The sequence below is a fragment of the Lithobates pipiens genome, unplaced genomic scaffold (assembly GCF_037356315.1).
Source record: "Lithobates pipiens isolate NorthernLeopardFrog02 unplaced genomic scaffold, aLitPip1_a1.2 Scaffold_8, whole genome shotgun sequence".
In the NCBI taxonomy this organism is placed as follows: domain Eukaryota; kingdom Metazoa; phylum Chordata; class Amphibia; order Anura; family Ranidae; genus Lithobates; species Lithobates pipiens.
In genome coordinates, this window is record NW_027507903.1 from 119,844,497 (window position 1) to 119,869,206 (window position 24,710).

Genomic DNA, 24,710 nt, shown 5'->3' on the forward strand with positions numbered 1-24,710 from the left:
GTTACCAATACTATAGATATGGACTATTAGCTTTTATTTTTCTGTTAGTAATATGATATATTTATCGAAGCCAGGTATTTACACTACAGACCTCTATATGTAGGTGTACTGTTTAAGTTTTGTTTGAGGTTATACAATATGATTGTACTCTTTTTCCACAATGTGGAACATTTTTGACTAATTGCCGAATAATTTTTTCTGTGTCCTAGTTGTACATGTTACTGCTAAAATATATATATATATATATATATATATATATATATATATATATATATATATATATATATATATATATATATATATATATAGCACCTTCAAGGTTGTGGACACCTACACACAAGGAGGGCGAATACTTTAGCAAAACACTGTATATTTGATTCTCAGAATACACTGTACCTAGAAAGTATTATAGGTTTTTAATATATAAAATACCTCAGCACGTTGTTGTTGCTGTTCCATTGCAATGATACAGGCCTGGGGAGAGCTGGACATGCCTTCTTCGGGTTCTTTAAATCCAGGAGCATTACCCACATCCCCACTTACGAAGCTCAGTATATTCTCTATTAGGGTGTGTATACCAAGTGTTTTGCCACTTTCTGAATCTGGATCAAAGGCATAATTGGAACCGCACAACCAATCCCGACTGTGTTTTAGGCGGGCCCAGGAATCACTCACAGGAGGGTCCGATGGGGACACTGTCGAGAAAAGAGATGACATTCAGTGGGGCCTAATGCTTTAGCACGGATAAAAATGTTTTCCCTATGAAGCCATATTTTTAAGTGAGTATGCATTAATGATGTAGAGTATGTCTATGGGCAAGTTAGCCTAAATTACATAGAAAAATTATGCCAGGTCTTAACTTAAATGCAGACAAAATCAAAGACAATGAAACAAGTTACATGATACGATTATATTTTTTCCAATTTTAACAATTAACAGTACATACTCATCATTACACGGCACTCTCACTTACTGCAGATAAGAATATGAAATTAACTGCTCAGCTATTTCAGCACTATTTCAGCACTATTTCAGCACTAATGTTTTCCAGGCATGTGCCTATGAAGCAGATGATAAAATGGATGTCCTTTGTTGCAGGCCAAAGCATTGTGAGCTCATACAATGAATACATTAATCTGTATGAAAGACAATAGCCAGCTGGAAAGAAGCAAGTGGACAAGGAGAAAAGGGGAACATGCCATTGAGTACTTGCTTGGCGATCTTCTTTTTCCTGGGGCTCAAGAGGCCAAGAGGGGACAAGTGGACTAATAGCCAGGTATCAGCAGAGAAAACGAAAGGATTTTATAATGGAGACACAAAGAGGAAAGGGAAGGGAAGTTGGGCTTACTCCTAACAGATGCTTATCTTGTGATGCATTATAGGTTTTATTTTTGTACGTACCGTAAAATCCATTTCCTTTGAGGGAAGCGGCATTCAGAAACCGTCAGGTTATACAGCTGCCTACATGAGGACTGGACGTGGACAAACAAAATAATTGTGGGCCAGCCAATAATAACCCCTCCTAATCCTAGCGATCTTCAGTTTTGCTTTAAAGCAATACCAAGTGCATAATCAGAAAAACTGAGGGGTGGGATCCATTAATAGACTCCAAGGATCTTAGGACAATCCCATTTTCTTTCTCGCACAATCAGGCACAAAAGAAGACTATGGGGATATCCAAAAGCAGGATTGGGCAAAAGCAAGAAAGTAATAACAGGCCCACAAAAAACAACAGAACTGGGAACTGCCTGCAGCTCAAAGAGCTGCCTCAAGGACCTTATGCTTGAAGCTGATAGACATGGCCCAAACATCCACTTGGTAAAACTTTGAAAACATGTGAAGAGAAGGCTAGGTGACAGTCTTGCAAATCTGGGAAATAAGTGCTTAAAGTGGAAGGAGCACTCACAGATCAAGTGTCTAGAGTGAGCTTGACAGGAAAGAGCAGAGCCCTAGCCTAACATCACATTTCTTGCGACAGGCGTCGCTGTGTCCGGCAGTGGTACAGGAACTTCCCACCCCGCTCCCGGAGCAAAATTGAGTCACATTGCGCAGTGCTCAGCCATTCACCAGAAGCCCTATATCTCTTCAGTGAACAACAGGGTTTCCTCCGATTTTCTGAGGTAGAGCTTGTGACATCATCTGCCAGTCTTGTCACCTCAGCCAATCAGAGAAAGCTTTGTGTTTGTTGATTAAATACAAGGATTGCTGTGAATGGTAGAGCAGACTCAGGTGCATCCGTATTGTCCGCTGGACTGCGAGTCCGGCAGACAAATTTTGAGTCAAAACTACTTTCTAAATCCGCCAGACTTTTGGGTAAAAAAAAGTCCGCCGGAGCCCACACACAGGCGGATTGTCCGGCGGACTTGAGTCCACCGGACTTTTCCGCCAGATAGTTTGATCGTGTGTACGCGGCATAACACATCTTGCAAAGTCCCAATTAGCCACTAGGGACAGGTCTTCAATCTGTCCTTTCTTTGCTTTTTTTAGCCAGTGCCCAAAAGGTCACATCCCAGGCTGGCCCCACATGTCTAATCTAGAGGAGTCCGAGTACATTCTTTCAAGCCAAACTGAGAAGACATTGATCCAGATAGCTGCTCAGTAGCGACGTAGAAGGAATATCCACTGAAGAAAGAAAGAGTCGCTAACAAAAAGCTAGACTTTTTCACTTTCTCTTTCAAATTGAGAAAAAAATAAATTCATACTCGTAGGAAACTAGCAAATAACAGAGGCATTCCGAGAGTAGGAAGGGTTATACTTGGTTGCCCCACATATTTGTGTTTGCCAGCATCCAATTCTCCTGTAGGTAACAGTATAGCCCAACAGTCTCTGAATTCCTATGTCCCTCAACAGACAAAAAAGAAAGGTAATTTTGCTTGCATAACATTTATGTTGTCCTTCCTTAAAGTGATACTAAAGTCTCTTTTAAAAAAAACAAAAACAAACATGTTATATTTGCCTGCTCTGTGTATTGGTTTTGCACAGAGTAGCCCAGCACTTCCTCTTCTCAGGTCCCTCGCTTGCTATGGGGGCACCTGAGCCAAGCCGCAGCTCCCTGTGTCCATTCAGACACGGAGCCTTGTTCGGCTCTGACCCCTCTCTCCTTATTGGCTAACCGACTTTGCGGAAGCCAATGGCGCAGCTGCTGTGTCTCATGCCAATCAGGAGGGAGAGTCAGAGAGCCATTTGTACACATCTCTGGATTTAGATGGGACTCTGGTAAGTATTAGGGGGGCTGCTGCACACTGAAGGTTTTTTTTTTTTTATCTCATTGCATAGAGTGCAATAAGATAAAAAACCTTCTGCCTTTAGAATCACTTTAAGTCTAATGTCAGAGTATGATCCAGGGTAAGCACACAGCCACCTATAAAACAGTCAGATTCCAGCCATAAATCTGACAGGGAGCTGTGGACAGTCATAAGATTTGCCCAGAGGCAAACAAATTTAATAAAAAAATGAATACACTCCTGCAACACTACATGAGAGAGAAGCTGCCACGTCTCTTTACTCGCTGTGTACACCTGCAAACTCACAAAACAAGCAGCACTAAATGTCATCAGATGCTCTGCCTGTAGCTTAGGTCTTAGGCAAACAATATACTGTCTTTAAATAGAACCTGTCACAAACATGGGCAATCAAAATAGGATATAACATAAGCAGAAGTCAGAAAAAAATAATAATAATAATAATTAAATTGATCAGTAGATCCAGGGGAAAAAAAAGGCCACAAATCTATGCAAATTCTGACTATTCCTATAAATAAACAAGACTGGCCCTGCTAGTAACTTTAGATCTGGATGAGCCAACTGTCCTGGCATTGCAGTTTCCACTGAAGGTATTTCTGCAAATTTGCATCATATGCTATTCTAACTTGCCCAGGTTTGTGGTAGGTTTACTTTAAAAACACTGCTACTCTACAACACATGTCCATTTTGACTGGTTTTACCTAAAGGACAATATATAAAAAAAACAAAAAAAAAACATGTTTTATATAAATTATGGATTTAAAGGACTCATCAGATCTGAATTAAATTTACTATTAATAATACACCCTACAATTACCAACTTCCTCATATAGAAGTACAGCCCTAGCCAAGAATGACACAAATATTACATGTTCACAAAAGTCTGCCTCAGTTTTTATGACGACAATTTGCACATACTCTAGAATGTTATGAAGAGTGATCAGATGAATTGCAGTTGCAAAATCCCTCTTTGTCATGAAAATTAACTAAAAAACAAAACAAAAAAACAAACAATTTTCACTGCACTTCAGCTCTGTCACAAAAGGACCATCTGACATCAGGTCAAGGATTCTCATGTTAATATAGGTGTCAGTGTTGGACGAGGACAACGCTGGAAATCACTCTGTAATGCTGATTGAGTTAAAAATGAAAGACTGAAATCTTTAAAAAGAAGGGTGGTGCTTGAAATCATTGTTCTTCCTCTGTTAACCATGGTTATGTAAAGGAAACATGTGCAGTCATTATTGCTGTGCACAAAAAGGGATTCACAGGCAAGGATATTGCTGCCACTAAGATTGCACCTAAATCAACCATTTATCGGATCATCAAGAACTTCAAGGACAGAGGTTCAATTGTTGTGAAGAAGGCTTCAGGGCGCCCAAGAAAGTCCAACAAGGGACAGGATCATCTCCTACAGTTGATTCAGCTGGGGGATTGGGGCACCGCCAGTGCAGAGTTTGCTCAGGATTGGCAGCAGGAAGGTGTGAGTGCATCTACACACCCAGTGAGGCAAAGACTTTTGGAGGATGGTCTGGTGTCAAGAAGGGCTGCAAAGCCGCCACTTCTCTCCAGGAAAAATTAGGGACAGACTGATATTCTGCAAAACGTACAGGGACTGGACTTCTGAGGACTGGGGAAGTCATTTTCTCTGAAGAATCTCCTTTCCGAGATGGGGGCATCTGGAAAAAACCTTGTCCGGAGATGAAAAGGTGAACGCTACCATCAGTCCTGTGTCATAACAGTTGGTTGGTTCTCCTAACCTACCAAGAACTGTTTGGTGACAATCAATGCCTTTTCCAGCATGATGTAGCACTTTGCCATAAGGCAAAAGTTAAAACCAAGTGGCTTGGGGAACAAAACATCAACATTTTTCATTTTCCATGGCCAGGAAGCCCCTCATACCCTAATCCCATTGAGAACTGCTAGGGCAAATTGCAGAGGTCTTGAAAAGAAACGCGGCAAATATTGACTCTTTGCATAAACTTAATGTAATTGTCAATAAAAGCCTATGATATATATGACATGCTTGTGATTTTACTTCAGTATACCATAGTAACATCTGACAAAAAGATCTAAAAAACCCTGAAGTAGCAGACTTCGTGAAAATTAATATTTGTGTCAGTCTCAAAAGTTTTGGCCAGGGCTGTAAACAATTAAAAGGTGGATGGGCCTTCTAAATGACACTTGTAGGCCTCCTTTAAGTCCTTTCTACCTTCCCCAGCACCCCTTTAAACAGTTCAGAATTCTGGGGGGGGGGGCGACATGATTGGATGCCGGCCGCGCTTGCTACTGATCTGTAGCTCAGGCTGTCTGCAACAGCTCAGTCTTTGTGCTGGAAGCATGCAGTGAGTGTGCTCTCAAGCACATTAACATAGTCCATCCAGCGCTGCATAAGTGCGGCAGTCATAAATAGGTTAAAGAAGAAGTAAACTTCCATCTTAAGGTTTTACCTATAGGTAAGCCTATAATAGGGCTCATATATTTTATTTATATATATTTTTATATTTATATTGTACAGTATCTAACGAAAGTGAGTACACCCCTCACATTTTCTAAATATTTTATTATATCTTTTCATGTGACAACGCTGAAGAAATGACACTTTGCTACAATGTGAAGTAGTGAGTGTACAGCTTGTATAACCATGTAAATTTGCTGTCCTCTCAAAATAACGCAACACACGGCCATTAAGTGAAAATGTCCAAATTGGGGAGGGGATCATGCTCTGCTTCAGTATGTCACAGTACATGTTGGCATTCATGGTTCCCTCAATGAACTGTAGCTTCCCAGTGCTGGCAGCACTCATGCAGCCCCAGACCACGACACTCCCACCACCATGCTTAACTGTAGGCAAGACACACTTGTCTTTGTACTACTCACCTGGTTGCTGCACACACGCTTAACATCATCTGAACCAAATAAGTTTATCCTGGATTTATCAGCCCACAGGACATGGTTCCAGTAATGCATGTCCTTAGTCTGCTTGTCTTTAACAAACTGTTTTCAGGCTTTTTTGTGCACCATCTTTAGAAGAGGCTTCCTTCTGGGACAACAGCCATGCAGACCAATTTTATGCATTGTGCAGCGTATGGTCTAAGCACAGACAGGCTGACCCCCCCAAACCTTCAACCTCTGCAGCAAATCTGGCAGCACTCATATGTCTATTTCCCAAAGACAACCTCGGGATATGATGCTGAGCATGTGCACTCAACTTCTTTGGTTGACCATGGCGAGGAGTGTTCTGAGTGGAATCTGTCCTGTTAGACTGCTTTATGGTCTTGGCCACCATGCTGCAGCTCAGTTTCAGGGTCTTGGCAATCTTCTTATAGCCTAAGCCATCTTTATGTTGAGCAACAACTCTTTTTTGAGCTCCTCAGAGAGTTCTTTGCCATGAGGTACCATGTTGAACTTCCAGTGACCAGTATGAGAGAATTAGAGCGATAACACCAAATTTAACACATCTGCTCCCCATTCACACCTGAGACCTTGTCACACTAACGAGTCACATGACACCGGGGAGGGAAAATAGCTAATCGGGTTCAACTTTGAAATTTTCACTTAGGGGTGTACTCACTTTTGTTGCCAGAGGTTTAGACATTAATGGCTGTGTGTGGAGTTATTTTGAGGGGGCAGAAAATTTACACTTACAAGCTGTACACTCACTACTTTACATTGTAACAAAGTGTCTTCTCTTCAGTGATGTTGCATGAAAAGATATAATAAAATATTTAGAAACATATTGTGTGTGGGTGTGTGTATATTATATATATATTATTATATAGGTAGTGTAAATATCTCCTAAACATGCACCGCTGTTTCTGAGAAATTTACTGTACATGTAGCAAGTAAATCTCTGGTGCATGCGCTTTGAAGGAACGTCCGCCCGTGCCATTTCTTCAGAGCCCTGTGCTGTGACCCGCGGCTCCCGCGTGCATGCACAGGAGCGACGGCATCGTGGCTCTGGCCAGTCACAAAGCCGGAGTCCACAAACCCGGAAGGAGGACTGGGTGAAGAGGGACACCGTCTCCAGCGATGACATTGCATCACTTTAAGGCTTCGTTTTGAGGTAAGTTTCACATAATGTGCTAGTATGCGATGCCTTGCAGGTAAGAAAAATAAAAAAGTGCACCACTTTAAAGGGTCTGATCTATTTTCAAACACATTTGTAAAATATACTTCTTTAGATCAGGAAAATAAATGCAGGCATTACAGCTATCACTGGCGCACAGGTATAAACAGAGAAAAATGTACAATACTATTATATACATATATATAGGGCTACAAATTAAATATGGCTCACCTCTTTTCCTGTGAGATGCAAGGTCTGAGTCGGTGTTCTGTCTTCCACTCTAAAAGATATTTTACAAAGCTCTAAATTATACTATTTAGAAAAGGTTTACAGAACTAATATTGATATATAAAAACAGTTAGGCTAGAATTAGAATAAACAGGATCCAAGTCCTTGCTGTAATATATATATATATATATATATATATATATATATATATATATATATATATATATATATATATATATAATATTAATAATAATGTGAGGTTATGCTTATAATATTGTATTATTTTGATGAAAAATATGCATTTTTTGTTAGTACTAATTTTTTTTCAAATCATAAGCGTCCCAGATACTCCCACATGTGTACTGTGAACCTGCAATTAGAATAAAAAAAACTTTCTGTTTACATGGTCCCTAGTGGACTTATTGCATGCACAAAAAGGATGATAACAATTCATAGGCATTGATCTGATTTTACTTGCATGTGTGTTTTAAAAAAAAAAGTCAGATGGAAAATAATTTTTTTTTTTTTATTGTTTTTACTTCCCTACTCACACCTACAAAGATTTTCAAAAGGAAAGAAGTAACCCTGTAGATACAATTATATATTTTATTCTATAATTTGTCCTTAAAAAGAAACAAATTATGATTCTGATACTATTACACAGTTATTTACAAACGAATAAAGGCTTTTTTGCCCAGTTTTACAACAAGTAACCAAAACTAAAAAAAAAGTTTAAATATTAGCTAGAAAAATAGAAATATAAAAAAATAAAAAATAAATAGCTCAGGGGCGGAGGAAATACAAGTTCATTTGGGGCAGATAAGGTAATTAAAGGGGGGTTTAAATAGAAACACATTTTATTTAACCAGTTCACTACAGGGCACTTTCACCCTCTTCCTGCCCAGGCCAATTTTCAGCTTTCAGTGCTGTCGCACCTTGAACGACACTTGTGCATCATGCAACACTGTACCCATATGAAACTTTTAGCATTTTTTCCCCCACGAAGAGAGCTTTCTTTTGGTGGTATTCGGGATACTTGCACACTGGGGTGCTTTTCAGGCCTTTTTGCGCTAAAAATAGTGCCTGTAAAGAGCCTCTCAAGCCACCCCAGTGTGAAAGCCGGAGTGCTTTCACATTGGGGCGGTGTGCTTGCAGGACGAGAAAAAATGTCCTGCAAGCAGCATCTTTGGGGCGCTGCGGGAGTGGCAAATTCACTGCTCCTAAAATGCCCCTGCCATTGAAAGCAATGACCAGCGCTTTGGTAGCAGCACTTTGCGGGCGGTTTTAACCCTTTGTTCGGCCGCTAACGGCGGTTAAAAGCACCCTGCTAGTGGCCGAAAAGCACCGCAAAAACTATGGTAAAGTGGTGCTTTACCACTGTTGCCACCCCCCCAGTGTGACAGTGCTCTTAATCACCGCTGTTTTTTTTATTTTTTGGCAAACAAAAATAAAAAGACAAAAAAACGTAAAAAAAATAAAATAAAAAATAAAAGTTTCCTTGTTGCCGTTATAAAATTTTGGAAAGAAGTACGTTTTCTCCTTCACTGACGGGCACTGATATGCAGCTTAAATAAATAGTTTGATACATTTTTATCTTATTGGGACCGTCAAAGTCCTTTCAATTTAGTGTGTTAATCGATTTTCTAGGACGAGGTACCAGACATACATTTTCCATGTTTTGAGGACTCTCTATTGAGGCCCTCCTCCCAATCCTTGGTACATTGTCAATTTTTTGAGGACTTTCTATTGAGGCCCTTCTCCCAATCCCTTTTTCAACTAATATGCAGCACTGATAAGCGCCATTGACAGGCATTACTGATGGGCACTGATTGGCATCCCTGGTGGGCATCCTTGATGGGTCTGAACTCATAATCGATGTGCTGATTATCAGCGCAGATCCATACCCCTCACCCCCCATTAGGAGAGCCGCTTATGGACTCTCCTTTTGCTCGTGCCTTGTCAGCGTGAATAGAGGAAAAGCAGATAACTGGCACTTCCTGGTTACAAAGTGATCAGCCATGATTAGACACAGCTGATCACATTATAAAGAGCCCATGTCATAGTCTCTTTACCGAGATCGAAGATGCGGTGCATCAGAGTGACACACCACACTACTGATGGCCACGCAGCACGCCCTTGAAGGCGTGCATAATCAGCTTATCTTGCTAGACGTCATAGGACGCCCAGCCAGGAAATTAAACCACCGCCCGGCTGCCATTTTGCTATAGGCCAAGTGGGATGGTGTTAAAAATATATTGTTGGCTAATGCAGGGAAATGGCAACAGGGCAGACAGCATACTGCTCACAATCTGTCTACTTCAATAAAGTATTTCTGGCTGTGTGTCACCCCAAAGGTCCACAACCATTAAAAGAAAAAGAAGACAACCTGCATGCATCTCCCAACTCTTGAAGAGCAGGCACTTAGCTAAAACAGTTTGCAAACTAGCTGTATAAAACAAGACCAGATGCAACTCCCCGCAAACAAGTATTCAGCATTTCTAGTGCAACATTCACTTTCCAGGCTTGTGGTAAACTGCTCCAGAAAAGAAAGCTCCAAGAGTGACCGACTTGTGGGGGAAAAAGTGCATGTTTTACGCCTTTCTATATATATATAAAAAAAGAAGTAATAAAACAGAAAATGGCTTTGCGCACTCACCAGGGCATACCCCTCTTCATCAGATTCAGGCTGGGAAAGATCAGACTCACTCCGGGACTTAATAAGTTTGTAACTTGGATGTGAATGGACCGATTTCCTTTCTGCTGTAAGGCTTTCACTTCTGTTTTGAACAGATAAAGGGAGACATTTAAATAGGAAAGTTGGTTAGGACCCTTTCATGCAAACATGAAGTCTGCATTCATCTTGTCAGTTATTTAGACAGATCCGGACTGAAGCAGTGTAGGTCTATGAGCAGGCAGATGTAAACAGACGTATGTCTTTACATTTACTTGCATCCAAGTCTAATTTTCTTTTTTTGAGGTCATACAGGGATGTAAATGGATGTCCAACAACATTTTTGTTACTATTGTTTTTATGAATGTGAAAAATGAATGTATACTGCTTTAAACTGAATTGAAGTCAGATGTACAAACTGTTGTAAAATTATTCAGTTTTCATGCATTTTTTACCCATTTTTGTAACAGAACTGTTGATGTGATGTGAAAAGACTCTAGCATTAAAGCAGAACTAGAGATAGAGACCAAAATCAATAACTATAATGTCACTAGTATTAGCATTTAAGTCTAAGGCTCCGTTCACATTTTCAAAGAGTGATTCTCACGTGATTTTCCATGTCACATTGGGCCAGTCCATTCAGTCGAATGGGCTACCCTATGCATGTTTGTCACCTGAAAAGAAGCTCCTTCTCCTTTTTGGGGGACAAGCTTCACACGATTTTTAAAGGTGGGGTTTGCCACATGATCCTGTTGCATGACAATCACAGCAGAATTGCATCGTGCTTGGGGTGCCAGTAAAAGAAATTGGTACCCAAATGCATGACTGTTGTGGTGCAATTGCCACGTGATTTAGAATTGCAGCTATTCTGCCCATGATTTCAGATTGCAAAGTCTGAATGGAGCCCAAGTGTAGCTAAAATAAAAAAACAGAAAATTCAGCACAAGGGAAAAATCTGTCAGTAGGCTGTGTCCCCTGTGCCGGTTCCTCTTCTGTTAGTAGAAATCTTTTGCTCATACCCTTTCCCACCCCCACTGCCTTGCAGAGAGGAGCTGTCACACCAGCCGAGTCTGCTCTTTCCACCCACCTGCTTCATTTAGAGAAGTCATACTACAGCTTCTATGAATGAAATGGGATCAGTGAATGGAGGAGGTAGACCTATTACCAGTAATCACCCTCTCATTCTCTATTCTTAGATCTCATTTATAGAAGCTGTAGTGTGGCAGATAGGACGAAATTGCAGACATAGTCAGGTTCTCTCGTGTGAGCCTGGCAGCCTCCAAGTTTTATTAACCTCTAGCTCTCCTTTTGGTTTGCATACAATGTGGCTCTCCAGCCAAAAGTCAGTAACTGCTTGAATTTAACATACACCAGTGACATCAAAATTTGCAGAAACCATTGCATGATTAAGGCAGGGTGCTCTGTAGTAACACAACTTCCTATCCTAAGAAGCTGTATCAACAATGTTGCACCTCCATAGATGCAGTACAGTGACTGAGCATCGTTCCCGGCAGTATCCCAGGTTAAAAAATAAAAAAAATAAAAATAAAAGGAAACTAATGCAGTCACCACATCTAAAGGCTGGTAAGCTGCAATATATTACATTTTTGTTATTAAGATTAGATACACAAAAAAAACACTCCTTGGTTAATTGTCAGAGGTTTTTTTGTTTTTTTTTTTTATGATTCTACAGTAACACATTAAAGTGAACCTGTATTACTTATACAAAAAGCCCCTTTTTAGTGTTGCAAGAGCTTCTCGAAATACCCCAACCTCTGGTGGATGGGCAAAATTGGAAAACTAAAAGACACTGCTTGGTCTTATTTGCCTATCACCAGACACTAAGACTGTCGAGACAGGTGCTGGGGTCAGATGAATGTTAGTACAGGTACCCTAAATCTCATGCATTCAATTACATAAAATAGATGCTTGCAGCAGCCAATCAGATCGTCTTTTACATGGCAAAATATGAAGGGGAAGATTATTATTTTTTTATAGTTAACACAGAGAGTTGCTACCTGGCACTCACATGAAATGAAATAAAATAAAGCAAAAATGGCAGCTGCCCAAATCATTTTACAACTAGCAAGGCAAAGATGCATATGTGTACTGAAGTTCACTAAATACAAACATTTCCCAAACTTAATCCAGCAAGTCAGCAGCCAAATTATAAAAACATTTAACAGATTCATTAAAAACAGAGGCTTTTGTGGCATGCTTGTGGGAAAAACAAAAAAGTGAAATCACGCTGCTGCACCAAGGTTGCCCTGCAAAGTGTGGTCCTTAAGTCTAAACTATCTGTGTTACAAACATGGGACATAAACATACCAATGAGTAACTTCAGTGCAGACATACCCCAAGGGTAGCAGTTTGCTACTTCCTTCTGTTTACTTTTATCTTTACTAAACTATAAAATATATTGGGTGCTCCTCTCCAATCACCCAAGTGTTTACTGTGATAACGTCTCCATTGTCAGGATCAGAAAGGTAGCACCCTTAGGCCCCAATGGAGTCCATTACTTACCACCTACAATTATAACCCATTGGAAGCAATTCTTTCTATACCCTCCACACAGTAACTTGCTGCTACGTAGCCTGGAGCGCATACACCAAAACCCCAGAATTGTTAAAGGCAGCTTAAGCTCTGCAAGTGTGTGCACCAAATCCAGCAAATCAAATACTGTGGCTGCTCAAATCAATATGCTCAAATTCAAGGCAGTGTGGGTTCTCATACAGTACATTTGTGAATGTATGCAACAAAAACCTGTTCTTAAAGGATAAGTTCACCTTTGGAAACATGTTCCACCCGTTTTAAGGCAGCCACTGCCCGATTCCCCACCTCCCTGTGACAGCAGTGGCAGCCCCTGCATTGTGGGCGCCACCTCCCCCCCCTAACACCTCCATCGTCCTGCCTATTCATGTGCCCGGCTCCTTTCAGGATGCCGGACACATGAAATACTATGGCGGGGATAGGCGGTGTGCATTTTGAAGCACGTGATTAGAGCCAGAGACACCAATAGGCTTCAAAATAGGGTGGGCTCGGGGCGCAAAGCATTGTATCCCGATCCCACACTGTTGTGTGACATAGCAAATTAATTTTCGCTATTTTTACACCAACGTTCCTCCCTGACAATCAGGAGGCAAGTCAGTAAGACCTGTCTCCCAATTGGCCAAACAATTAGGCGATCTTATTGGATGCCTAATGCTTTGGTGGAAGAGGAGACATGGTGGAGGAAGCCTGAGGAGCCAAGCGGACACCAGAACCCGCCGCTTCCCACCACTGCAGAAGAGGAGGAGGAGAGTCCAGTCACTCCAGGAGAGAAGCAGATCTTTTTTTTTTTTTTTTTTTTATAAATTTCTGTTTATTGCATACGTTTAAAAAGAACAGTACAACAGCTGCTGGGTCCTGCCAACATAACAGACACCCAGCCACTCGGCCTTGCAGGGCCAAACAAGTTACCCACATTCCCTACCAAAACCCATAGAACCCTCCCACAGTGTAGGCTCCCTGCAGGAGATTCCCCGTCTGGTCTTTAGGTTCCACCTTTCAGTTTCCCATTAAGTCATGTAGCCCAGCAAGGTTTTTTGGAATGACCTCGGTGTTACTATACCTCAACATCTCCCCTGGACTCAGCCCAGGGTGACGTTCCATGACCTCAAGGTTCCATTTTAGCCTACTGTATTCGTTGATTCATACCACGCCTTCTGGAGAGAAGCAGATCTGCAAGAGACCTGCATGGCACCCAAAAAAAAAATGCACATGTGTTTACCTGCAAAAAAAATGTGCATTTATTTATTTTTAAAGTGAACTTATCCTTTAATCTAAATAGAACTTTTTTTAAATGAGAGTTTCTGTGCCGATTAGATGGATTGAGTGCTGGGCAATTTTTGTAATGCTACCTTGTGTTAACATATTACAACAAATAGCTTGAATCTCTCAAAAAACAAAACAAAAAAACTTCTAAATTAAGTTTGAGCAATTTCAGGATTTTAGTCTCGATTTTCTTGTACATGTACACGACATTGCAATTTCAAACTCCAGATTCTGTGTCTGTTTACCTTGTCATAGCTGCAGCAGCCTCATGTGAGCCTGCTGATGCAACTTGCTGCTGAAGGTCCTCTGTTGGGGTCTCTAGATAGTCTATTACTGGGCTCACCCCAAGAAGGAGAAGAGAAGAGCGGTGGATAACGGAGTTACAAGCTGCAGTATATAGGTCTTGTCCTTCTGCGAGATGTCCACTGTCTCTCCTTGCCTGCACCAACTGTGGGGAATGCTCCTCCGCTCTAGTACTTGTGCCAGAGCCCACGGCTGAGCCCAGGCTAATTCGGTCTCGTTCCCGGCTGCGCGCCACCTCACGGGCTGATAGGAAACATTGAAATATTTCTGTAAGGTACAACACAAGAGAAACAGGGAGGGAGCTTAGGACAGGACAGCAGTAACACCATTAACATCAGTGACCTGGAGAGATTTTTAGAATCACTTGAAGAATTTGAACATGAACAGTACAGCGTTTGTACTGATATATTCGCACCATCAATTTGGGATAATTCATTTAGCTCCTGTCACTTTGTAGCTCCCATACTTTATTCAATATTCAGCACGATTACTAAATAAGCATAAGATATATGGTGTACAATTGTGGCACTACAAAAATACTACTTATAATAACAAATCTTAAACAAAATGACATACTCTTGACATATGGTGTCACAATTTAAAAGTTTTGAAGAACGTTTGGACACGGTTTATGAACTCTTATGCCGCGTACACATGATCAGACTATCCGGCGGACTTAGTCTGGCTGACAAACCACCGTAAAGTCCGCCGGACTTTCCGAACGAGCGGACCTGCTCACACACAACCAGACTTTTCCGGCGTACTAGGTCCGCCGGACTATGGCGGGAGTCCGCCAGACTTTTGAAATGAACGGACTTGCCCACACACGGAGGAAAGTCCGTTCATTTTGAACGCGGCCCCAGGTAGCCGAGACTAGCGAAGGAAGTCCATGTCGCCGCCTTCAGCGGCAAGATTGACACGTCGCTGGCCACGTCACCTGGTATGGACTTAAAGGGTAAGCCCTACGCCGAAAAAAAAACGCGTGGGGGTCCCCCCAAAGTCCATATCAGACCCTTATCCGAACACGGCCGGTCAGGAAAGGGGATGGGGACGAGCGAGCGCCCCCCCCCCCCCCTGAGCTGTACCAGGCCGCGTGCCCTCAACATGGGGGCATGCTTTGGGAAAGGGGGCCCCCCCACCCCAAAGCACTTTGTCCCCATGTTGATGAGGACAAGGGCCTCTTCCCGACAACCTTGGCCGTTGGTTGTCAGGGTCTGCGGGCGGGGAGATGATCAGGAATCCCGTAGCCCTCTTTAATGAGGGGGCCCCCAGATACTGGACACCTCACCCTATGTGAATGAGTATGGGGTACAATGTACCCCTACCCATTCACCTAGTGAAAAAAAAAAATGTAAAAAAAAATAAAAACACCACACAAGGGTTTAAAATAATTTATTGCACAGCTCCGGGGGTCTTCTTCCGTCTTGGGGGGGGTCTTCTCGCCGGACTCCTCCGCTATCTTCTGCTAGCTCTTTTACTAGCGGAGGAGCCCGGCTTTCTTCTTCGTCGCCGCCCGGGGGTCTTCTTCTAACTTCGGGGGTCTTGACCCCCTCTTCGATTCGTCTTGTCGGGCCTCCGCTCCTTCTTTTACTAGCGGTGGCACGGTCTTCTGTCGCCGCTGCTGCCTTCTCTTCTTCTTGTTCTTCCTTGAGATGTTGACTCGACGCTCTCTCTGGTCGCAATGACAGGGACACGGTGTGCGGCGCCTTATATAGGGACATCACCGGGTAATGTCCCCGCCCCTTATGATGTCCCAGAGGATGCTGGGACTGTGACATCATAATAGGCGGGGACATCACCCGGTGATGTCCCTATATAAGTCGCCGCACAAAGGGTCCCTGTCATTGCAGCCAGAGAGAGCGTCGAGTCAAGAAGAAGAAGAAGCAAAAGAAGCAGAAGAAGCAGAAGAAGAGGCAGCGGCGGCGATAGAAGACCGGGCTACCGCTAGTAAAAGAGCTGGAAGAAGGAGCTGAGGCCCGGCAAGAAGAACCGAAGAGGGGGACAAGACTCCCGAAGTCGGAAGAAGACGCGGCGGCGACAGACCGGTCCACCGCTAGTAAAAGAGCTAAAGGAAGAAAGTGGAGGCCCGGCAAGAAGAACAGAGGAGGGGGGCAAGACCCCCGAAGTCGGAAGAAGACCCCCGAAGTCGGAAAGAAGAAAGCCGGGCTCCTCCGCTAGTAAAAGAGCTAGCAGGAAGATAGCGGAGGAGTCCAACGAAAAGAACCCCCAAGACGGAAGAAGACCCCCGGAGCTGTGCAATAAATTATTTTAAACCCTTGTGTGGTGTTTTTTTTTTTTACATTTTTTTCACTAGGTGAATGGGTAGGGGTACATTGTACCCCATACTCATTCACATAGGGTGGGGGGGGCGGTATCTGGGGGCCCCCTTATTAAAGAGGGCTCCCGAATTCCGATAAGCCCCCTGCCCGCAGACCCAGACAACCAACGGCCAAGGTTGTCGGGAAGAGGCCCTTGTCCTCATCAACATGGGAACAAGGTGCATGCCCCCATGTTGAGGGCACGCAGCCTGGTACGGCTCAGGATGGGGGGGGGGCACTCGCTTTTCCCCACCCCCTTTCTTGACCAGCCGGGCTGCGTGCTCGGATAAGGGTCTGATATGGACTTTGGGGGGGGGGACCCCACGCCGTTTTTTCGGCGTAGGGCTTCCCCTTTAAGTCCATACCAGGTGACGGGGCCAGGGACGTGTCAATCTCGCCGCCAGAGGCGGCGACATTGACTTCCTTCGCTAGTCCCGGCTACCTGGAGCAGCGGTCAAAATGAACTGACTTTTCTCCGTGTGCGGGAAAGTCCATTCATGGACTAGCACACAGACGGCCAGATTGCGCGTCCGGCGGACAATTTTTGAGTCAAAACTACTTTCCAAGTCCGCTGGACTCTTGGGAATAGTCTGATCGTGTGTACTCAGCATTTGACACAGCACTATAGCACTTTTTTGTACATCGCATATACACAGTACACTTTTGAAGTTTGAAGGTTTACACCTTTTATGGACTTATTTTGCATGGCACTAAAGCATCTTTTTGTGGCATAATAGATTTTTTTGCACTGGTATAATTATATATATATATCTATATCTATATATGAGAAATACATGTTTGCCTTTTAAGTAATTTAAATATTGATGCTGTGTTATCCCTGTGTTATAAGGATTGATATGCAGCTGCTTTACTTGCAAATTAATCCCAGCTCTGGTTTCACTTGTATCTTTATTTCTTCAAAAAGATTAATAAGTAATAATAAATAAGTTTAAAAGGCTAAAATTAAATCCTATGTGGCCAAAGTTAAAAAGCTATAAATAAGAAAAGAGCTTTTAGAAAAATATACTCTCATCATTTAAATGTTACAAGGAATATACCAGAATATGTAAAAAGGAAATAAAGGCTGCAAAAATACAAAACAAATGACAGATTGCAAAAGACAAACCCAAATAAATTCTTCAAATAAATTAATCGTAAAAATAAATAAAACAAAACCAAAAAAAAAAAAAAAAAAATTCAGAGAGTAGCGGTTATTACTTACCTCTTCTGTGCAGTGGATTAGCACAGAGCAACCTTGATTGGCTGACTAACTTTAGCTAATGGTGCTGCTGCTGTGTCTCTGTCAATGAGGAGGGAGAGTCTTGGATAGCCGCGACATTAGTGGACATCGCTGGACAGCTGAGATGGGGCTCAGGTAAGTATTAGAACGTGCGGAGGCGGCTGCTGCACACAGAAGGCTTTTTATCTTAATGCATAGAATGCATTAAGATAAAAAAAAACTTTTGACTTTACAACTCCATTAATTGGGCAACTGTGTGGTAAAATGTTTTAGGCCGGGTTCTCCGCTTCCAATTCGCAATAGCTTTAAATTGTGATCAGCTCTCTATGGAGCCGGTTCACATATTTGCAATGCAGCACCGCTGCGAATTTGCACAGGAGCCCTGTGCATCTTCTGGTCCATTTCAGGCACAAATTCTGCTCAAAAACCGGGCTGAAAAATGGGACCTGAAACAATGAACCAGGAAGCACAGGACCCCTGCTGGGAGCCGCATCGGCATTAGGTGTGAACCGAGCCTAAATGTTGATAGTTACGCATCTAGGGCCCAAGAAAATGCATGCATCATACTAGGAGAACAGCTGGGGGTGACAATGGTCGAGAAAGATCTGGGTGTTCTGGTAGATACAAGCTTAATCGCTTTTACAGGGCACTTTTACCCCTTCTTGCTTGAATGACAATTGCGCGGGCATGCAACGCTGTACCCAAATAAAATGTTTATCTTTTTATTGTCACACAAAATACCAATTGTAGTACTAATCATTAAAAAAGGCAGCAAAATGTGAAAAAAAGTTTTAGTTTCTGTCAGAAAATGTTGTAAATAAGCAATTCTTCTCCTTCAGTGATGTGTGCAGATGTGGCTGCGCTGATAGGTAGTGATAGGCTGCACTGGTGGGCACTAAAGCGCACTGATGGGCACCGTTGGGCCTACACTGGTGTTCAAGGAAAAACAAAAATAGAAAAGCGTCTCTCTCTCTCTCTCTCTCTCTCGAGAGAGAGAGAGAGAGAGAGAGAGAGAGAGAGAGAGAGAGATCGAGAGAGAGATCGAGAGAGAGATCGAGAGAGAGAGATCGAGAGAGAGAGATCGAGAGAGAGAGATCGAGAGAGAGAGATCGAGAGAGAGAGATCGAGAGAGAGAGATCGAGAGAGAGAGATCGAGAGAGAGAGATCGAGAGAGAGAGATCGAGAGAGAGAGATCGAGAGAGAGAGATCGAGAGAGAGAGATCGAGAGAGAGAGAGAGAGAGATCGAGAGATCGAGAGATCGAGAGATCGAGAGATCGAGAGATCGAGAGATCGAGAGATAGAGAGAGAGAGAGAGAGAGAGAGAGAGAGAGAGAGAGAGAGAGAGAGAGAGAGAGAGAGAGAGAGAGAGAGAGAGAGAGAGAGAGAGAGAGAGAGAGAGAGAGAGAGAGAGAGAGAGAGAGAGAGAGAGAGAGAGAGAGAGAGAGAGATCTGTTATCACTTACTATTGATAGTGAAGGATTACTTCCTTATTTATAAGGCTGACTGGAGATCCACTAAGTTAGGGAATTCCCTGCTTGGCTGGACAAAAGTATGGGTAGGTAAAGAGAAGCAGGCTCAACAGCCAACTGCACTGAGTGGATTACATGAACATATCCTTGTGTATCTCTCGAGTTGCCACTTGTGATTTTTTTAAAAGTCTATTCATAAGTACCACACTTATTTGGCGCTCTCCGAGGTTTTCTTTACATATTGCAGAGATTATTTCAGTTTCATTGATAATCTGTCATGGATATCATTATCTTTGGACCTATGGACTTTTTAGTATAATCCTACACCAAGTTCGTGTGTATGATTATGTTGTAGCTTAGCTGTATCCCTACCTGGGATATTCTCGATGATTTCCTTTGTTGCATACAGTGGGTATAGAAAAGAATCACCCCCACTCTCCTTTAGCAAAAAGCCACTCCTCAAGAAAGGCCACATGCAGTCATGATTGAGCTTTGCCAAACCACACCTTGAAGATTCTGAGGCCACATGGAAAAAGGGGTTCTGGTCAGAGGAGACTAAAATTTAATTATTTGGCCTCAACACAAAACAATGTCTGGTGGAAATCCAATACAGCTCACCATCCAAATAACACCCTTCCTACAGTAAAGCATGGAGGTGGTAATATCCTGTTATGGGGGAGTTTCTTTGCAGCAGGGACTGGAATACTTGTCAGGATAGAAGGAAAAATGGATGGGGCAATATACCATTAAATTCTTGAGAAAAATCTGCTGCCAAAGGGGTAATTCCTCAAAAGCTTTGCCAGTGTCCAATCTCCTGAATGTATGAGCCTATAATTCATGGTCTATAAATACTTTGCCTGTGTCCTGTACTGTAAATGAAGATACGATTGTTTTACACAAAAATGGTGATGAGGCTGTTACATAATCTATGTATTATACATTGTACAGGACTCCAAGGATGGGTCCTGGAAAGTTACATAGTTAGTAAGGTTGAATAAAGACACCAGTCCATCCAGTTCAACCTGAGTGAATGTCTACAATTGTCCCTATCCCTGTACATTGTACATTCACATAGGTCCCTACCCTCAAGGAGCCCACAATCCAAGGCCTCCATTCATATACTAGGGTCAATTTTGGACAGAAGCCAATTAACCTACCTGCATGTCTTTGGAGTGTGGGAGGAAACCGGAGTACCCGGAGGAAACCCACGCAGGCACAGGTAGAACATGCAATCTCCAGGCAGGTAATGCCGTGGTTGGGATTCAAACCAGCGACCCTTCTTACTGCTAGGTGAGAGTGCTAACCACTACACCACTGTGCTGGATGGCAGCTATAGTTCAACCATATTTGGGCTGTGGTTCTTTTAAGTGGGGTGATTTTTTTTGTGCATTTGGTGTACTCAGGGGTTCTTACCTACGCAAGATGAGGAGTTTCCAGGTAGTCTGATCAGAGCGGAGAGGAGAGGACTGGCTTACAGTCCTCTCTGGATGGATAAGCCCCCGTTTGGGACCTGAATTTGGAGGTTCAGAGAGATCTTCACGTGGGAAAACCTCCACCCCTGATTACGGGGACTCTGGTCCCAAAGGGGTTAAGCCTGCCTCCAGGAAGCAGCACTTAGACAGGAAGCTCCTAGAGCAGGTGTGGCATAGTAAGAAGTTTAGAGAGGAGATAAGCATCAGAGAGACTGCATTGTCTGCTGTAATCTGCCAAAAAAGAGCCTTGGGTTTGCACTTTTCTTTCTGTAGGTAAAAGCCTTGTGTAGTTGATGGACTTTTTTTTTTTTTCTTTGTGCTGAAGATAAAGCATACTTTTGTTTTTTCATTTTGCAAAAGTTAGGCCATTTCGGTGTTCTACTGAAAGCATTGTTTTATTTGCCTTGGAAAAAATACCAATCGGGTCCACCTGTCAGTTTTTCAGGTGGACCTGATCCGACCCTCTAGTCTCCTCTATGGAGCAGCGGGTCTAAACAGACATTTACATTCCATTTACACCTGCTGACGTCAAATCTGATTCTATCTGCTAAAAACAGATGGATGGAGATCCATTCTCCATCTGTTTGACAGATCAGATCAGATTACAGTCCATTTACATCTGACAGCCCATAAAGGAGTGCAGGCTGCGTCTGTGTCCACTATGCATAAGAGGAGCGGATATGGACCAGCCATCTGCCTGCTTACTGGGGATCAACGGAGCCTGCCCCATGTGGATGGGCCCTGACAGTATGCGTTTATAAAAAAAAAACGACTTTGCAAGTGATCCAACAGCGCTACCACAGAAGCTAATACCCCTGAACTTTACAACATGTACAAATGAATCGATATCTCCACAGTCCAGACCCTACTATACTCACTGCCAGCAGTAAGTAGCTCATGGTCACGGTCCTCATCTTCTTCCTCCTGTTCAGGGTGTCCCTCTTCTCTCTCCCTCTCTGCTTGTTCCTCCATCTCAGCTTCTTCATCTATGGTTCTTGTAAAAGAGTTTTCCTGGGAGCCTAGATCGGCTGACTCTTGGTTCTCAGAAACCTGTCCAGAAAAGTATAAACATTGTCAGGGTGTTCCAAGCATGAAAGCCCACAACAAATTACTCTGATAGTCATAAAAGTCAGAGCTTACCCATGGCTCTGTATGCCAATGAATGTTCTAAGCAGCCACAAGCAAAATGCAAGTAAAGAGCTGTCCTTATTCATATCTAAAAAGGCTATTTCTTCATATAAAGTATAAAGAATGATCTTACTGCATTTTACAAGATCGGAAGGTAAGGAGAACTCTGTAAAAAACTGGCATGCATGCCTGGATGCTATTGTATGCAATTAACAATGGAGAGATGGCTCCACCATCATTCCTCACAAACCTTTAAATGGTTGGTGCATCTACTGGTTTGTAAACATACATTGCCTTGTGACCACAAGAGACTTTAATTCTACAATACAATCAGAAATATTTTGCTCCAACTTCAAACAGACAGGCATATTTTCCCAGTAATACTACATCTTATGTCCTAAATTCTTTTTATGTCTACAACAAATAAATGCTCTACACTCCACAACTTACCCATCTCTCTCTGGATGAGGAGCGAGTTTGGATGAGTTCCATGTTCTTGCAAGCAAGTAGTCGACTTCTGACCTTGTACACAGAGCGGAACACCTCAGCTAGCGCTTTTCCTGGCTGGTATCTAAGTAGAGTAACACAGTAGATCATAACAGGGTAACGCTTCAGAAGACTGACCCTTTTTTAGCCTTTCCTTTTAGTAGACCACTTAAACTACGCAAAAAATTAGAAAAGTAATTGAATGGCATGCTTTCTTAAAATTCATAATCTGGAAGGCTGAAAGTATCTTTGTAAAATCCCCTTTAAAATTTACCAGTATGCAAACGTGAGACCGACCTATATAATCTAATTTTATACACTAGGCTGGCCTGTGTACAATATAGTTATTAGTATGTAGTGTAGGCAACTGATATGGACTTCACTTGTACCATGAAAGCTAGCTGCAATTTAAGGACAGCTGTACTTAAAGTGACATTAAAGGTTCTCTTTTTATTTTATTTAAATTAAAAAAAAGCATACTTTCCTGCTCTGTGTCGTGGTTTTGCACAGAGCAGCCCTCCTGCCCAGTGCCCCCATACGAAGCAGTTTGCTCAGTTCTAGGTCGCTGCTCTATGTGTCCATTCACATACGGAGCATGGCTTAGCCCTACCCCCTCATTGGTTCACTGGCTGCGATCGACAGCCAATGGCTACTGTTGGTGTCTTAGTCAGCGAGGGGTATAGATTTGGGAAATCCGAGGCTCTCGCGCACATCACTGGATCGAGATGAGGCTCAGGCAAGTTTTACTTGAGTGGGGGGGAGCTGCTGCATACAGAATGCTATTTTGATTAAAACAAAAATTCTTGCATATGCATATCACGTGGCAACATTTCAAGCAATATGAACAAAAGCCAATACTACCAAGCACTTGTGTGTGCGTGAAAGTATGCATGTACATATCAATCAACATTAAAGTGGTTGTAAAATCTAAACATGTTTTACCTTAATGCATTTACGTTAAGGTAAAAATGTTTAAGGGTCAGCATCCCCCCTCATTCGAACCAGCGTCGTGCACATTTGCAGATCCTCTCTCCCCTCAATTCTGGGTCTCGCTGGCTTTGCTGGGGCACTGGGAGCCATTGCTGTCAATCAAAGCCAGTGACAAGGGAGCGGGGGGGGGGGGCGTTGCCAAGTCCCGCTGTCTGTGTCAATGGATGCAGCAGCGGGGCTCGGGTGTGAGCATGCACAAGTGCCCCTCATGAAAAGTGTTTTTTCATGGGGGCACTGGACAAAGGGAAGGGGCCAGGAGCGCCAACAGGGGACACGAAAAGAGGAGGTTCACAGGTACTGTGAGGTCCATTGCAGAGAGCAGGCAATAGACATGTTTGAGATTTATAAAAAAAATTATGAAAATGTACTTTTACAAAATCCCTTTATTTAATGAAAGGTTATCTTACACATTTACTATAGGGAATTCCTTACCTGTTCTCTCCACAGGCATGGGACTGAAGACCTGTATGTTTCAGCAGCGCTGCCAGAACAAAACGTGACACTGTGTCCAGCAGTGATTCATTACTAACAGAGGCGCTGTCCCAGTCTGGTAATGGAATTAAAGGGTTAGATCTTGCCAACCATTTGCATAGGCACTCATCTCATCCATATTGAGTTACCTTTACTAAGAGCATAATCCTGCATACTGATCCACAGGCTTCGTGCTGGCTCCTTAGTAGAACCAACTGCCAGATCCACCAAAATTGAAACCTCTGGCCTCAGCTTATAATCAAAGGTCTTCTGCTCCTCATTTCCAGACAGAGATACTTCCAGCAGAGCACTCATACACTTATCTGAAAGAAAATTATTTTTTAATACGGATTAAATATTACTGTGCAATAAAGGCCTCTTGCACACTGCTGCCTAAACCCTTTTTTAACTGAACGAAATGCAGTTGTTGTGTTCAATGTGCCTGCACACACTGGCATGTTAAAAAAAAAAAGAAGTAGTTTGCTTACAAATGCACGCAAATATGCGCATCTGTGTGTATAAGCATTCTACTTATGTTATGTGCATGCGCACAAAAAAAAAGTGAAAAATAAAACAGAAGAAATTTTGCCCACTGATATCCTAATGGTATTCTTGTGCATGATTTTTTCTTGTATTTTTTTTCACTTATGAAAATCAATAAATAAAGAATGCATACAAAAATATTACTGGGCAAAACAGAACTGCAAACAACGCAAATATTACAATCAGTTATTATACACAAGCTATATAACCACATACATTCAGTACATGTGTGCATATAACCAAGCACATATTCACCTAGTGTATAT

General features: G+C 42.6%; 1 protein-coding gene across 9 annotated transcripts in view; it reads right to left on the bottom strand.

The window, feature by feature from the left end:
- HERC1 (HECT and RLD domain containing E3 ubiquitin protein ligase family member 1) overlaps positions 1–24,710 on the bottom strand; it is a 230,383-nt gene that overhangs the window by 95,768 nt on the left and 109,905 nt on the right. For 8 of the 9 annotated variants that reach the window (XM_077471309.1, XM_077471314.1, XM_077471316.1 and 5 more), the window contains exons 20-27: positions 24,051–24,224; positions 23,863–23,977; positions 22,405–22,525; positions 21,705–21,876; positions 14,269–14,593; positions 10,196–10,316; positions 7,543–7,591; positions 433–695 (exon numbers count right to left, since the gene is read on the bottom strand). In XM_077471309.1, the coding sequence (XP_077327435.1) occupies positions 433–695; positions 7,543–7,591; positions 10,196–10,316; positions 14,269–14,593; positions 21,705–21,876; positions 22,405–22,525; positions 23,863–23,977; positions 24,051–24,224 (1,340 nt within the window). The remainder of the gene's footprint in view (positions 1–432; positions 696–7,542; positions 7,592–10,195; positions 10,317–14,268; positions 14,594–21,704; positions 21,877–22,404; positions 22,526–23,862; positions 23,978–24,050; positions 24,225–24,710) is intronic. The other variant, XM_077471313.1, reaches the window with a different exon arrangement.